This window comes from Caloenas nicobarica, chromosome 14, assembly GCF_036013445.1.
Source record: "Caloenas nicobarica isolate bCalNic1 chromosome 14, bCalNic1.hap1, whole genome shotgun sequence".
Taxonomy (NCBI): domain Eukaryota; kingdom Metazoa; phylum Chordata; class Aves; order Columbiformes; family Columbidae; genus Caloenas; species Caloenas nicobarica.
In genome coordinates, this window is record NC_088258.1 from 9,831,970 (window position 1) to 9,845,919 (window position 13,950).

Here is a 13,950-nt window from a genome sequence, read left to right on the forward strand (position 1 = left end):
AAGAGGCTGGCAGCAGGCTGTAGCATCTGTGAACCTCTTCCAGAGGTCAGCATCAGCTCGGTCAGGCTTTTCTAGGTCTCCTCCTTTAATGAGCTAATCTAACCCAACAGTTAAAATCCCATCAACTCAACCAAATCCACCTCTGGTGATTAAAACATCATTTTCACCAAGCAAAGACATCTCTCTGAGCTCCTGTGAACATCATGAAGAGAAGACCAGGAGAGGAGTCAGCAAAGCTTTTCCTCCATGGCAGAAAGCCCAAGAGCTGGCAACAGCCAATAATGAATCTATAATTAATCTCAGGTCTCAGGAAACATGACCTTATTTCTCTGGGGAGTTTGACTTCTCAGGACAGGTCCCCAAATGGTCACCCAGGAACCTCACCACAGGGCCCACAGCCGTTCTGCAGGATGATGCACTTGCAATTTAAAATTATGGAGGAGACTACATGGTGGGTTCCGAGAAATCCTGATGCAGGATTGCAATTTTTTATAAAGTCCATGAAAGAGCATCAGTATTTATACTGCTGGATACACAGAGGTCAGATGAGATGCTACACTGGATCCTTTCTGGCTGAGTTTTCTGAACCTGTGGCCATTTCTCATGTTCTCATGGATATGACCATCTCTTTTTTCTTCTGTGCTTTGATGTTCAGAGCACTGTGGAAGGACGTCTGACTCGCTCAGTGTTCATACTCCTACCCGCCAGCCAAACTTTCCAAAAACAACTCACATGGCCCAGTCCCCAGGAGAGCTGCAACGCCCTGCGTCACCCATCAGGGCGGCTTCCCAGGGAGCCTGCCTGCAGTGGGACAGGGAAATCATCTGGGAAGCACTTGGAATTTTATTTATTTTTTATTATTAAATTTTAAAAAATCATAAAATTTTAAAAAGCCTTTTCCCCCCAGATCCTGCTCCAGGGACGGGCTCTGGCTCCAGACACAGCTCTCAGCACCATGGCTGTTCACCATCAACAGGGAACTAGTCAGGATTTTGACCTTATTTTAACCTCCCAGCCACAAAAGGTGCTATCAGATGCTTGACACAGGCACAAGAACTGGTATTTCTGTGAGATATCGGACTTCATGCAGAGGCACATCACAACACAGGTGCTGGGGCCCAGGGGGATGTTTGAGCTGCTCCAGCCCACCCTGATGTCCCTTGCAGAGGTTCTGTACTCACCCAGCCCATTTGCACAATCGTAGAAATCAAAGCAATGTACAGCTCGATCCATCCCATATGGTCCCATGAGTGTCCTGGGAGAGAGAAAAAGGCATCTTTCTTTTATGGGCTAAAATAGACATGCCCAACCAACATGTGCACAAGGACATCCTTCCCACCACTCCAGATGTTGCCCATGGAATGATGTAGACACCCAGGTTGAGGGACACAGCCCTGCACATCAAGCCTGCACTGCCAAAAAGCAACCCCTTCCCACCCTCCTCAAAGTTTATAGAGATAAATGAGAGAATATGTGCAGGGCTGGACATCATCCTCCCCACCCAGCAAATCTCATGGACCTATCTGTGATTCATTACGCCAGATTAACGGGGCTGGACAGCTGTCCAGCTCCCGGGAAATGAGATCAGAGCTCGGACCAGTGTTCCGGGGATAAAGCAGTTTCACAAATACAGACAGCCTGTAATGAAGACAGCCGGGCACGATCCGCTCCAGAGGTTTTATAATGCAGGCAGCCTCCATCCCTCTGGCAGGGGGTCTGGAAAAGCGGGGGTGCAAGATCTGCCAAGCCGCTTCACGTACCAGCCTCGCCAGGCTGAGGGTGGAAGCTTCTCCTCATGAGCCAAAGCGGGTGCAAGAGGTGCAAGAGCATCACACACCCGAGCTTCCCCTGCACCAAGGAACTCTCTCAACTGCCCCACAGTCTCCCTTGAAACACGATCTGGCAAGGGGGAGTGCTCCAAATAAATGACACTGAAAGCATTCAGCTCCACTTTGCTCTACCTGGGGACCCTGGACTCCAAACCCAGGACCACCAGTGTTTCTCCTCCTTGGGTAGCCCATGGTGGTCAAGTTTCCTAAGGATGGGTGAACATGAAGATGGATGGACCTTGATCTGAAAAACCAGAGCCAGGTGTGCCAGGTGGGAAACCAGGTGTGTGTGGGGGGGGGGTCCCAAAACATTCCACTTCCCAGGATTTAAGTCTCAAGAGAAAAGGAGTTTCTGAATTGATATCAGATCCCAAATCAGGATGCAGCTGAAGAGCAACAACACTGTGGGGCACAACAGGCTCCTCCAGCCTGGGGGGAAAGAGGAGAGGAATAAACCTCAGGGACTTCTCTTTTCAGGCATCCAAAATATCAAGCTATTCTGCAAAGCCAGTAACACCCACCTCTAAGAATCAGACTGGAAGCTTTTTCTCCTTGTTAAAAATACCCACCGCCCCCCTGCTATTCTTGCAATGTTTTGTATATTCAAGAGACTGGACAAAAAACTGGCTGTCAGAAAACAGAGCTTGAAGGCATCCCAGAAAGCCATAGCAGCCCTGGGCCCAAACTGGTTGAATTTACCATCTAGGATTTTCAGAGTATTTTGAGTAAATCACCAAGGCATCTCCGCCACCAGTAAACAGAAATAGCTCAAACCGGGCTGAAACATAAGGACAGAGGTTTCTGTAAAGCAGATGCCTAGATGATACAATCAACTTTTATCCCCGATCGGACGCATGAAAGGCGGCATAGAAGCCTTGCTAATGCTAGAGATGCACGAAACCCAAAACCAGGTGCTGGTCATGATGTCCTCGGCTCTTTCTGCTGCACACAAGCCATCCCTGCCACCAAACCCTGCTCCTGGAGAAGCCACAGCAGATCACTCTTGGCTCTCTGGAGGGAGGTGGCCGGCGGGACCCCCATGGCTGCCCCATGCCCCCTCCCCGACTCCTGCCCTGGCTGCGGGGGGATTACCTGCTGATGATGATGACTCCCTTGTAAAGGACAGAGACGGCAGGCATCTTGCTGGCCACGGCAGCCCAGCCCTGCTGGGCGCCAGCCACTCTGATTTGGCAGGAATCCGTTAAAATGATGGGGAAAAAAAAAAAAGGAAAAAGAAAAGGAAAAAAAAAAAAAAGAGGGAGGTCGGAGGGGTCACGTGGTCTCCCCGTATGCATGTTAATTCCACCCAACATTAACACAGATCAGCTAAAAACATCTCCAACTTTAGATTAAAGCTTACGCAAGCCAAAGCCAACACAGCCCATCGCAAGTGCCTTCCTGAACAAGTCGGAAGGGAGCTCCCCAGCCCCCCCCGCAGGGCTTGCCACACTCATCATTAACACAACGGGGTAATTATTTGGATGCATCCTATTGTGCATCTTCTGGAACAGCCCTTCCAGGGATGGAGGGCAGAATTCAGTGCAGGGCATGTGTGCTCACCATCCCTAAAACCTTAAAATCCATAGCAAAGCTTTGGAAGTAATAACAGATTGTGGCACTTGGGGGTTTAGGGTGGTTTAGGCTTTTTTTTTTTTTTTTTTTTTAGCATCTTTTCCAGTCAACAGCATTTCCTCCTTAATACAAAACAAATTCAGCTGTTCCACTATCCGATGGGGGGTCAGAAGTACGATGTGCCTTTAAACAGCATCTTTCACTCCCGTCTTGATGCACATCACCCAGCTGCAGAAGCAGCGTGACCCCTGTTTTGTGGGATGTGGAGACAGAGACATGAAATGAGATTATCCACAGTTGGCCAGCAAGCAGGGATGGAGCTGGAACAAGCCACCCTGGGGCTCAGCAGGAGCAGGGCTGTGATCTTTGTGGGCACAGTGTGAAATGAAGATAAATTCCCAGGAAACATGCTCCTCTGGAGCTGCAGGCAGTGGGAGGACACAGGTCCTGCATCCCGTGTGTAAACAACTAATTTTATTAGCAAGAGCTTCCCCGATAGTCAGGTGAAGCCCACACCCTCCCTCCTCCTTTTTTTTAAGTGCCTTCCATTTGGGAGCATTCAGATAAAATATAAGAAACTTGAGCAGACCAGACCTTTAGGTGGCCAAAACTCTCCTAAGAAATGAATTAATTTAGCTGAAAAACCAAAATTTGAATAAATAGTGCCAACTAGACATCAAACATAGATGCATCTGGCAGTATATTACATGCACCCCACGGAAGCCAGGCATGCCCAGCACCTACTCTATGTCTGCATAAAGGCTCTGGCCAAACCCAGCTAAGCATGGAGGGTTGTATGTGGGGCCATTTCCCAGTCTGCTGAATGGCTGCAGCCTTCCCTGCACCGAGAGCCTCACAAAGCTTCTCAACCTCACACTGACCCAACAGTGGGGAAATGTTCTTTCTCCTGCCATCCCGCAGACAGTATCCAGGGCACGGAGAGCCAAACATCATGCTCCATTAAGGCAGGATGGTCTAAGTGCCTGGTGACTCCCAGCTCTGGTACTACTCGGTCAAGGCTGGCCAGGGAGTTTTGTGGCAGAGCAGACACACAGGTTCAAATCCCCTGGAGTGCGGTAACCCCCCACCATGCCTGTTCTCCTGTGATGGGAGGCTGGTCCACACCAGGACAGAGCTCCTTGAGGGGCAGGAGCACCCCAGCACCATCTCAATCTTAGAGTGGCCTTTTACAGCTCACCTGTGAAGGGATGCCCGAGCAGCCCTCACCCACCAGCCTCCTGCCAGTTACACTAATGATCATACTCTGAGTCCTCTAATGTACTAATAATCATCCCAGTCCCAGTAAGAGACAATTTCCATCCCACCACCAAAATTCAATGTGCAACCTTCTGAGATCCTTTGAGACACTGCTAATAAATTAGTTCACAGAATTACCCCGTTGAGTCACGGGCCAGAGCCTTGGCTGGAATAAAGCAGCACTGCTGAAGGGAATGGATAGCACAGCGCTGGAGGCAATGCCAACAGGACAAGGTGACCTCCCTGACCAGCTTCAGAGGGGCTGCAGGAAGAGTTCACTGGAGCCAGACCAGCCCAACCCAAAAGACACAGGCAAATGGGAGAATTTATCTGCACGGCAACTCAGTAGTTCCTCCACCTTGGTTTCTGCATCTCAGTGAACAATTTCCGTGGTCAGTGTTAAGCAGACATGTGTTTGTTTGGAGCTTGGGTGCTCAACACCTTCAAAAACAAATCCTTCAGCAGTCCAACCATGGTCCCACCAACCATGGTCCCACCGACTGCTGCCAGCTGCACCTGGAGCCATGCTCTCCCTTCCCATGTGCCAATACTTCATACCAGCTGGGCTGGATGTTGCAATAAACCACATTTGTCTGCAAAGTAGTGAAGCAAATGAAAATCCAACCAGGTGGCCCTCAGGGAAGAGGAGCAGGTGGGACAGCCAAGAAGACAACTCTACTGCTTCCTCAGCTGAGGAGGACCAGTACATATCACTGCACCAGAGCAGGGCTGTTTGCCCAGGCCACGCAGCACCTCTGGACTTCCAGGCTTTGCAGCAAGCAGCTCCTGGACTTTCCAGGTGCTAGCTTTCAGCCCCTTCGTGAAGGTCTGCAGACTCCATGGGAAGGATGCTTTCTCCTGCTTCTCTCTGCTGTGAGTTCTCCTGGCAGAGTATTTTAAATTTGGATTTTCTCCTAAACACCAGTTATGCAGTCCTCCCTGCCTCCAGCCAAGCCTTGTGCTGCCGAGGGGAGAGCTGCCTCGAGGCTCCCTGCCCTTCAGTGCCCAGGGCAGGAGACTTCAGTCTTCTTGCTTTAGAAAGCACGATTAGGATCAGAGATATAAAGCAATGGTTTAGGTGGAGATGCAACAAAATTTATGAGAGTTTCTTTTCTACCCAACAGAAAATCAGGAGTAGATGCAAGTCACTGCTACGTTATTATCCACCTTTCCACTATACATTGGTCGAAGGACCTTCTGGGCAAGCAGCCTTCAGCCTGTCTGTGGATAAAAGGCCTTTCTGCATTTCTTCCCTGGTCTATCTTCTGACTCCTCTGAGCTTCAACCTCCGCTTTGGCCATGCCCAATCCGGGGCAACCTTCACTGGGTGACTTGGCCCCAAACCCCTGCCCTCCACACTGGGCAGCACACACCTCTCCTCTGCCCATGACATCTGGGCCAGGACCAAGTCACTGTTCTGAGCAGGATCCTGAGCACAGCAGAGCAGTGGCACAAGCATGCCAGAGCTGGGCAGCAGCATCACCGAGCCCGCAGGGAGCCTTTGCGTGCAGCTTAGCAGAGGAACAGGGTCTGAGCAGGTTCGTGTGGGTGGGAATTAGAGGTGAAGAGACATCCTGCAGCAGCGGCGAGGTCTGTCTGAAGGCTTTCGGCTCCAGAATGCGGCAATAAGAAGTTTTGAGGTGGAAGGTTGCAGGCCTAGTCAGGGCACCACATTACGGTCTCTGCCCACATCCCACCAATGCCATGAGCTGTGGTGGGAGCAGAGGGCTGCCCAGGCAGCACCGAGCACTTGCTTAATAATGACTCAAGATTTGTGTCATGACAAAACAAAATCAGAGTAGGCTGAAAACTCATTTACATCTGATTAGAAAACAGAAAAATGCAACTGTGCTGCTTACAGGATCAGCTACAAAGCATTGATACTAAATCAAAAGAAATCAGCTGCTTAGGAGCTGGGAAGCAACTGCACACTGTCCACAGTCACAGCACAGCCCACATCATTTTCATAAATATTACACGTGGAGTCGCTTCAGATGAGCTCATAAGCTGAGGGATGCTCACAGACAAGTCTGAACAGAAGAGTGAATAAACAATACCACGCTGCTGAAATTACTGGTGGGGGATGCAGGCAGGTGCTGTGGGGAGCAGCCAGGGACTGGCAGCTCCACGCACCCACGGTGGTTCCCTCTGCCCAACCATGGGCACAGCAGCTCCCGGCCACCCACCTGCAGGCAGAGGAGGGGTGGCAGATGAATCACAGAATGTCAGGGATTGGAAGGGACCTCAAAAGATCATCCAGTCCAATCCCGCTGCCCAAGCAGGAACACCCAGATGAGGCTACACAGGAAGGTGTCCAAGCGGGTTTTGAATGTCTCCAGAGAAGGACTCCACAGATTCCCTGGGCAGCCTGTTCCAGTGTTCTGTCACCCTCACTGAGAAGAAGTTTCTTCTCATATTTAAGTGGAACCTCTTGTGTTCCAGTTTGCACCCATTACCCGTTGTCTTACCATTGGTTGTCACCAAGAAGAGCCTGGCTCCATCCTCGTGACACTTACCCTTTATATATTTATAAATATTAATAAGGTCACCCCTCAGTCTCCTCCAAACTAAAGAGACCCAGCTCCCTCAGCCTTTCCTCATAAGAGAGATGCTCCACTCCCTTAATCATCTTCGCTGCTCTGCGCTGGATGATGAAGAGGTGCTACTGGCCCTTGTGGGGTGACACTGTTCCCCAGGGGTCCTGCCTCTTCCTAGTGACACCACTCATGGAGAAAGCTTGTCCCCATGAGTCCTTCTGCTAACAGCCACATGCTGATGTCTCTGCACCCTACAGGCACCTTCCTCCTCTCCATTGCTGTGTAGAATTCAGTGCTCCTTCATCCCCTTCCTCTGAACAAAGAGGGGGATCCCAAGGGATGGGAGAGCCTGCCCAGGGGCAGCGATTGCTTCCCACCACCACCTGCATGGCTGCACACCCATCCTCTCCTCCCTAAGGAGAGGATAGCCAGCCCTGGTCATTGCCATGCGCCTCATCTCCACAGTGTCCCTTGCAAAGGGGCTTGGTCCTCCAGGCCAGAAGGGAAAGGAACCTGCTCTTCCTTTGAGGAAAGACAGAGGCTGCAGCACCCCTACCCCATCCTACCAAGCCCCCCTCACCGACACAGCTCCACTCCTTGGAGCTGAGCATGGGTCTTCTCCAGCTGCAGAGGTCAGAGGGTGGCTCCCAGGGAACATTTCATCTCCCCACTCCTTGTAGTGGTGGATCACCCTTCACTCCTGCCTGAATCAAAGTCTGCTTTTTAGTCTAAAGACGGAGAGGCAAGGAGTTTTTAAAGCCAAGGCAGTTTTCCAATGCTTCTCCATCTGTTGAAGGAAGATGTCTCTACCCTGGGCTGGATGCATCTCCTCACTCCTCAAGGAGGAACACCCCATTCTCCCAGTGCGTCTGCCCCATGAGCCAGCACCACCAAGTCCCCAAGGCCACAGGCAGATGGAAATGCCACCTCCCACTACTGGCCAGGCTTTGCCATTCTTCAACTGCTTTTGACCCTCCTCCAAACCTCACCCCGTTTTCCAATGTCCTTCTCAGCCAACAGATTTCTTCAGCACAAGGGATTGATCCCAAGGAACATTTGCTATCTAAAATTCAGGTCCCTGCTGCCCCTCCATCAACGCAGCTCTTCCCATGCTGCTCGGCAAGGTTTTGCTTGAGGAAAAGGCAAAAGGGCCTCTTTAATTAGCCTGTCCAGCAGTAATTAGGAAAACAGTTTGTTTCAGGTGGAAGCAAGGTCAGGCTTGGTTTGCTAGAGGTTTTTGGGAAAGGTGTTTACACCAGAGCCCCATACCCAGCAGAGATGACTGTCCCCCAACATCTTCTTCAGCCCAGACCTCCCACGTATCCACTTGAGATGAGGATTACAGCAATTTAAATACAATCACAGGGGAAAGCTGGAACAATCTTGCTTCATTTTAGCCCCAGCAGGAGCAAGGCACGGTGGCATCTTGCATGCAGGAAAGCCTTCCTCCCTCCTCCTCCTCCCATGAGTTGCTCTGCTTGGGGACTCACACTGTGGCCCCTATTTGGGCATCAGCTCCTGTGAAGGGTTAACAGGATTATTAACCTGCCTGCCTTTCTAAATCCTCTGGGCTGTGGGATTGGACTGGTTATAAACTTATTAACAGGGGATGGTCACTGGTGGGGGCTGCGGACCCTGCTCTGCCATCCAGGCCACCAGTCTGTCCTCAGGGTTGGGGTCTCCAGGTCCCCTGGGGAGTGGCAAATTAATTAATTTCCCCAATTAGGTAAAATACAAGAACAGTGGCGGAGAACTCAAATGAATGTGTAACAAAAAAAGACGGAAAGAAAGAGAAGAGGGAAATGACTGAGAATGGGAAGACAGGAAAATAACGTTTTTAGGAAAGATTTCAGAACACACCACTGAGCTGGCAGAAGTTGGTGCAGAGGGTCGGGGAAAAACTTCAACTCATCCTCAAGCTGCAAATATCTCTGTGCCCAAACCCAGACTCTAGCAGAAGCCACAATCACGGCAGGAATAATGACACAAAGAGGACTGAGGGAAGCACCGAGCTGGTCCTGCACCCCAGCTGTGCCCAGTGAGGAGCTGGTAGCAGGTACCACCCACCCATGGCACACACAGCATGGTCCGGCCACCAGCCACAAGACCTGCCTGACACTGATGGCCACCTTCAGGGCTGTTTTATTTCCTGCTGGGTTTGGCAAAGCTCTTGCACAAAAGCCACCATTGCAAAACCCGCTTATAGCCTCCAGCAGCCGCTCTGCCGAGTAGCGAAGCCGGGAGTGCCCCACGGTGTCACACCGGCATCACCGCCGCGAGAAACCGGTGCTCAGGGATGAGCTGCCGGTCCAGCCACGCGCCCCGTCAATTGCCACTCTGTGACCCGATGATGCCAGGTGATGTCCTGCTCATGGCTCATGTTTATTTGTTAAATTCCTACTTCAAACTCTAAAATTAATCTTTTAATCAGTGGCAGAGTGGGGCCACACTTATCAGAGTGCTGCGGTGTTATCTGCATGCCATCTGCTCGCTGTCCTGCACTGCATCCCAGCGGAGCCACCAGACAGCCAAAGGCCACCCAATGCATCTGGTACCTGCCACATACGGGGGCTGGTCCCCTGGCACAAAACCAGACGCCCCTCAGCTAGGTCTCTCCATCCACACGAAGCGCAGCCCAGCAGGATAAGGCGGGGGAGGTTTCAAGCTAAAACCCCAACACATAAGCAGATTTCTGAAGTAGAAAATGGGTTTTGAGTATTTTTGCCTTGCAAGTGCAGGGAAGTGGGGCTTAGCAGCCCTGTGGTGCCAGGGATCCCAGTGAGGATGCTGACACTGCCAGGAAGGGGTATGGCGCTGCCTCAGCTCCCTCTGCCCCCATACACACACCACAGCCCCATAGCATCAGCACCCATTCCTGATACCTGCCTGGCAGTGCCCCCCAAAATCCTTTCGGTGAGGCTGAGCCTGTGCTGCACTACCTCCTTCTGACCAGCAACAGATTCTGCCTTTTCTGCACCCAAAAAGCAGCAGGGAAGCATCAGCACAGTGCCCCAAACTGACCTCTTGGGTGAGGATAGCTGTCACCCCAGGGGTGCCACCCTCACCAGCCTGTCTTCACCCCCATGGGGTGCTGCCACCCCCATCCCTCGCTCCAATGACCTACTTCAGCAGGAGACGGATTGTGCTTCAGTAGCGTCCATGGTTCCCGGTGGCTGCAAGGTGCCCTGGGCTCTCAGTCCCTGGGGTGACGCTGAGGCTCAGCCAGCCCAAGAAAGTCTCTGCCAAACCTCAGAGTGGCCCCGAGAGCCCTCTGGGCCCCCCACTGGCTCTGGATCCGGCCCACTGACCCCCAGTTAATCGGCTAAAGCCGCACGCTCTGAACCCTGGCCCCAGCCGCAGCCGCGCTCCCGCCGGCTCTCTCTGCCCTACATAGACATCTGCAGCCGCCCAGCGCCTGCCGTCACCTCCCGTCCCCTGCACCGTGCCTGCTGCCTTCCCCGCACCCACGTGGGGGTCCCCACTCTGCACCCACCTGTCCCTGGGCACCAGCACGGGGTGGACACAGTCCCTTCAGGGAGATTAGTTTTGTTGTACAGGAGAGCCCAGCACTGGGGCTGCAACAGGAGCAAGAGCACCCACAGCTGTTTGCAGAGGCTGTAGATGCCTCCCCAGCTGCTGCCTGCAAAATAAATACCCTTCCCCACCCCTGGCTGATACCAGCCTCACCTGTGCACTGTCCATCCTGGTAGAGCTCAGATGCAGGTGCTGTGGGACTCCTGTGAGTCCCTGTCCTCGATAGAGGGGGCACCAGAATGGATTGAATTAAACCCCGCAAAAAGCTGCAGGATCACTGAACACGTCCCAAACGCCGCTCCCCAAAGATGGGGTCCAAGATGCCGAGTGATGCCCCATTCCCGGTGCAGCAGCATCCTGCCCTGCTTACCAATAAATGAGAGAAAGCCCGTCGAAGTGCTCCAGGTCCCGGCCAGGGGGCAGGAGGTAGGACATCATCTGGGGCTACCCGTCCCCACCGAGCCCTCAGGGCCACCGCGGCCGGCTCCCACTGCCCGGGGCCATGGGCTCAGTGCGCCGGTGGCCTGCACGGCTCCTTGGCACAGACAGTCACATCTAATCCCAGGCGGACAAGCATGTGATCGCCCCTCTCCCAGCTCCCCCCAGTTAAACCCCGCCAATGTCTCCAGTTCTGCAGTGCTGGCCAGGCACGGAGCGGCTGTGCCGCTGCCTGGAGATGCTGTGGTACAGATAATTCCAGCCAGCAGGTCTGAGCCCCGCCGGGGTCAGAGCTGCTCGAGGCATGGCATGGCCAGCGCCAAGGCCATGGCACCCCCATAGCACCCAGTGAAGGTGTCCGATCATCAGCTGGGGCCTCTCCCTGCCTGGCAGGGCCCCCGGTTTAATAAAATGAGCATTTATTTTAGCAGGATGACCCCTTCACCCCACTACCAGTGAGGTCCTCCCCCTTGCCTTGTACTTGTAGTGGCTATCAATGATGGTTATAATCATTAATGATGGTTATAATCAGTGGTTAACCCACCACAACAAACTACTTAAAGCCAATTGCAGGCGACACTGACAAGCACAAAGCCCAGGCTGCGGTGCCCCAGTCACCACCAACAGGCTTCAGCTTTTCTAAGTATTTATGTAATTTGGGGCACAATTCTTGCATAAATGAGCATCAACCTCCTGTGCGATGTGTATTCTATTTCTCCCTCTCTCCACCAAGCACAGTCCCATGGGCCCAGACCAGGGCAGCTGAGTGCCTGGGGATTAGGTGAGTCCCAGGGATTATGAAATGCATCTGTCTGTCCCCATCCCACACGCCTTGGGAAAGCTGTCAGCCCCACCATGGACCAGGTCCTCTGCCCACCGTTCCTCTCTGCTCCACGTAACGCTGGGATACTTGGGGACTAACTGGGGAAACGCCACACGGTAGGGACAGTGACAATCTGCCGTCTGGACACTGCTGCCTGAGCCAAGGCATCCTGCAGGCATTGGACACAATGGGCTCCTGGGGACTCGGTGGTGGCTTGTGGCATCTCCAGCCAGGGCACAAGTGTCCACGGGAAAGGACTTGGGAGAGCTCAGTCCCTGGGGTCAGTGCAGCCACCCCATCACATGCCACCCACGGGATGATGAAGAGGAGGGAGGAGGCTGGTGGGTGGACCTGGGACAGGTGTGCACGGGGCCCTGTAGCACCCGGCAGCCACTCAGGAGAACGCGCCCGTGCCCAGGGTGACAGCCCGCAGGCTGCCTGGGAGAAGGGAGTGAATTAAGGCTGATCCTGCTCCTCATCCTTTCTGAGTGACTGTGCAGGATGTGCTGGTGCCAAAATCCTTTTCACCTGCCACCTCCCAGCCTGGTGACAGCTCCCCTGAGGAGACACAGCCATCCGCCTGGGACAGCTTCCACCACTGGCACTTAGTGCCTGCACACCTTAGACGGTGCAGCTCTGCTTTACACCCTGCCCGGGGCCGGCCCTCTGCAATGCATCCCTGGCCAGGCCCCCTCTCCCTAGGGGCACCCCACAGCGCATTTGGGGTGTATGACCTTCCCCAGCCCAGTGAACCCCCCTGCCTGCTGCTACTCTGTGCTGGTGCAGGGACAGCCACCCACTCCCAGGGCTGTCACGACCCAGTGCCAGGCGGTGCCGGGCGTGAGCCCCGGGACCGGTTTCTGGTGCCGGGAGAGGACGGGCGGCAGGGTTTGCCGAAACCGCAGGGAGCGGGCGGGTGCAGGGGTGCCGCAGCTGGCGCTGGGCTGGGCCAGCCTCTCCCAGTCTCACTGGTTGGGATTGTCAAAGGCGGTGTCACCCTGCTCCGGGGCAGAACAGCACCCAGGGGCTGCGAGGACAGCAAGGCCACCCCAGTCCAGCCCTGGTGCCAGTAGTCCAGCTCCACCAAGGTGCCCAGTGCCCTGGGCATCATGTCACCTCCCTCCCTGCAGCTGCCGGGAACCTGCAGGGACAACCCACAGGTGTGTCCCCCCTTGCCCACAGCATCCCCCAAGCTGGGTTTGCATGGTGAATCATGGAGACGTGCCGGGAACGAGGCACAGCCTTGCCCTTTCCTCCGAGAACTTCCGTGCTGGCGGAAAAGGAGCATTATCTCCCTCGCCCATCACAGGCAGCTGCCCCTGGGTGCGCTCCATCTGCATATTTGTACAGATGCAAACATTACACCCCGGAAACTCCCAATCTTTACATCACAGACCAAAGCCTGCTGTGGAGCCTTGACATTTTTCACCCTCTCGATGGGTTCTGGGGAGTCTGTGCTGGGGTGGACCCTGCCTTGGGGCATCCCGGCCAGGACCTCAACTGTGGGTGATGCTCCCCTGTGGGCAGTGGGACCCCCTTCAGCATCAAGACCACTGTGACAGTTTGGGGTGCACAGCTCACCTCCAAGCTCCCACAAGACCAGGGTTCCTGCACGGGTGTTCAGTGCCGCAGCACCGTGCCACACATGAGGCAGAGGGGACACCTGCGTGTCCCCACTGGGGACTGGAGACCCCCTCCCCTCTCCATCCCTTCATGAGACAGGAGAATAAGGACCAAGAGCAGCTGTCACCACCTCAGATGTGTCAAGCACATCACAGTCTTAAAATACTGATGCTACCAACCCCGCCATACAGTGCCTTTCTGAAAGCCATGGCTGAGGATACAGGATAGGGACCTGCCTAGACAGGAGGGCCCCTCTGTCCATCTCCCCACAGTTTGTTACAGATGCCCCCCAACCCTCCTCAATGGCCTGTGTGTGCCACCACTTGGTGCCTCCAGC

The 13,950-nt window shown here is 53.8% G+C and overlaps 1 protein-coding gene across 1 annotated transcript in view; it reads right to left on the reverse strand.

Moving 5' to 3' along the window:
* LOC135994608 (syntaxin-binding protein 4-like) overlaps positions 1 to 11,167 on the reverse strand; it is a 42,777-nt gene extending 31,610 nt beyond the window's left edge. Inside the window, exons 1-2 of the mRNA XM_065645301.1 lie at positions 11,100 to 11,167; positions 1,182 to 1,255 (exon numbers count right to left, since the gene is read on the reverse strand). Of these exons, the coding sequence (XP_065501373.1) occupies positions 1,182 to 1,255; positions 11,100 to 11,167 (142 nt within the window). The remainder of the gene's footprint in view (positions 1 to 1,181; positions 1,256 to 11,099) is intronic.
* Between the last annotated feature and the right edge of the window lie 2,783 nt (positions 11,168 to 13,950).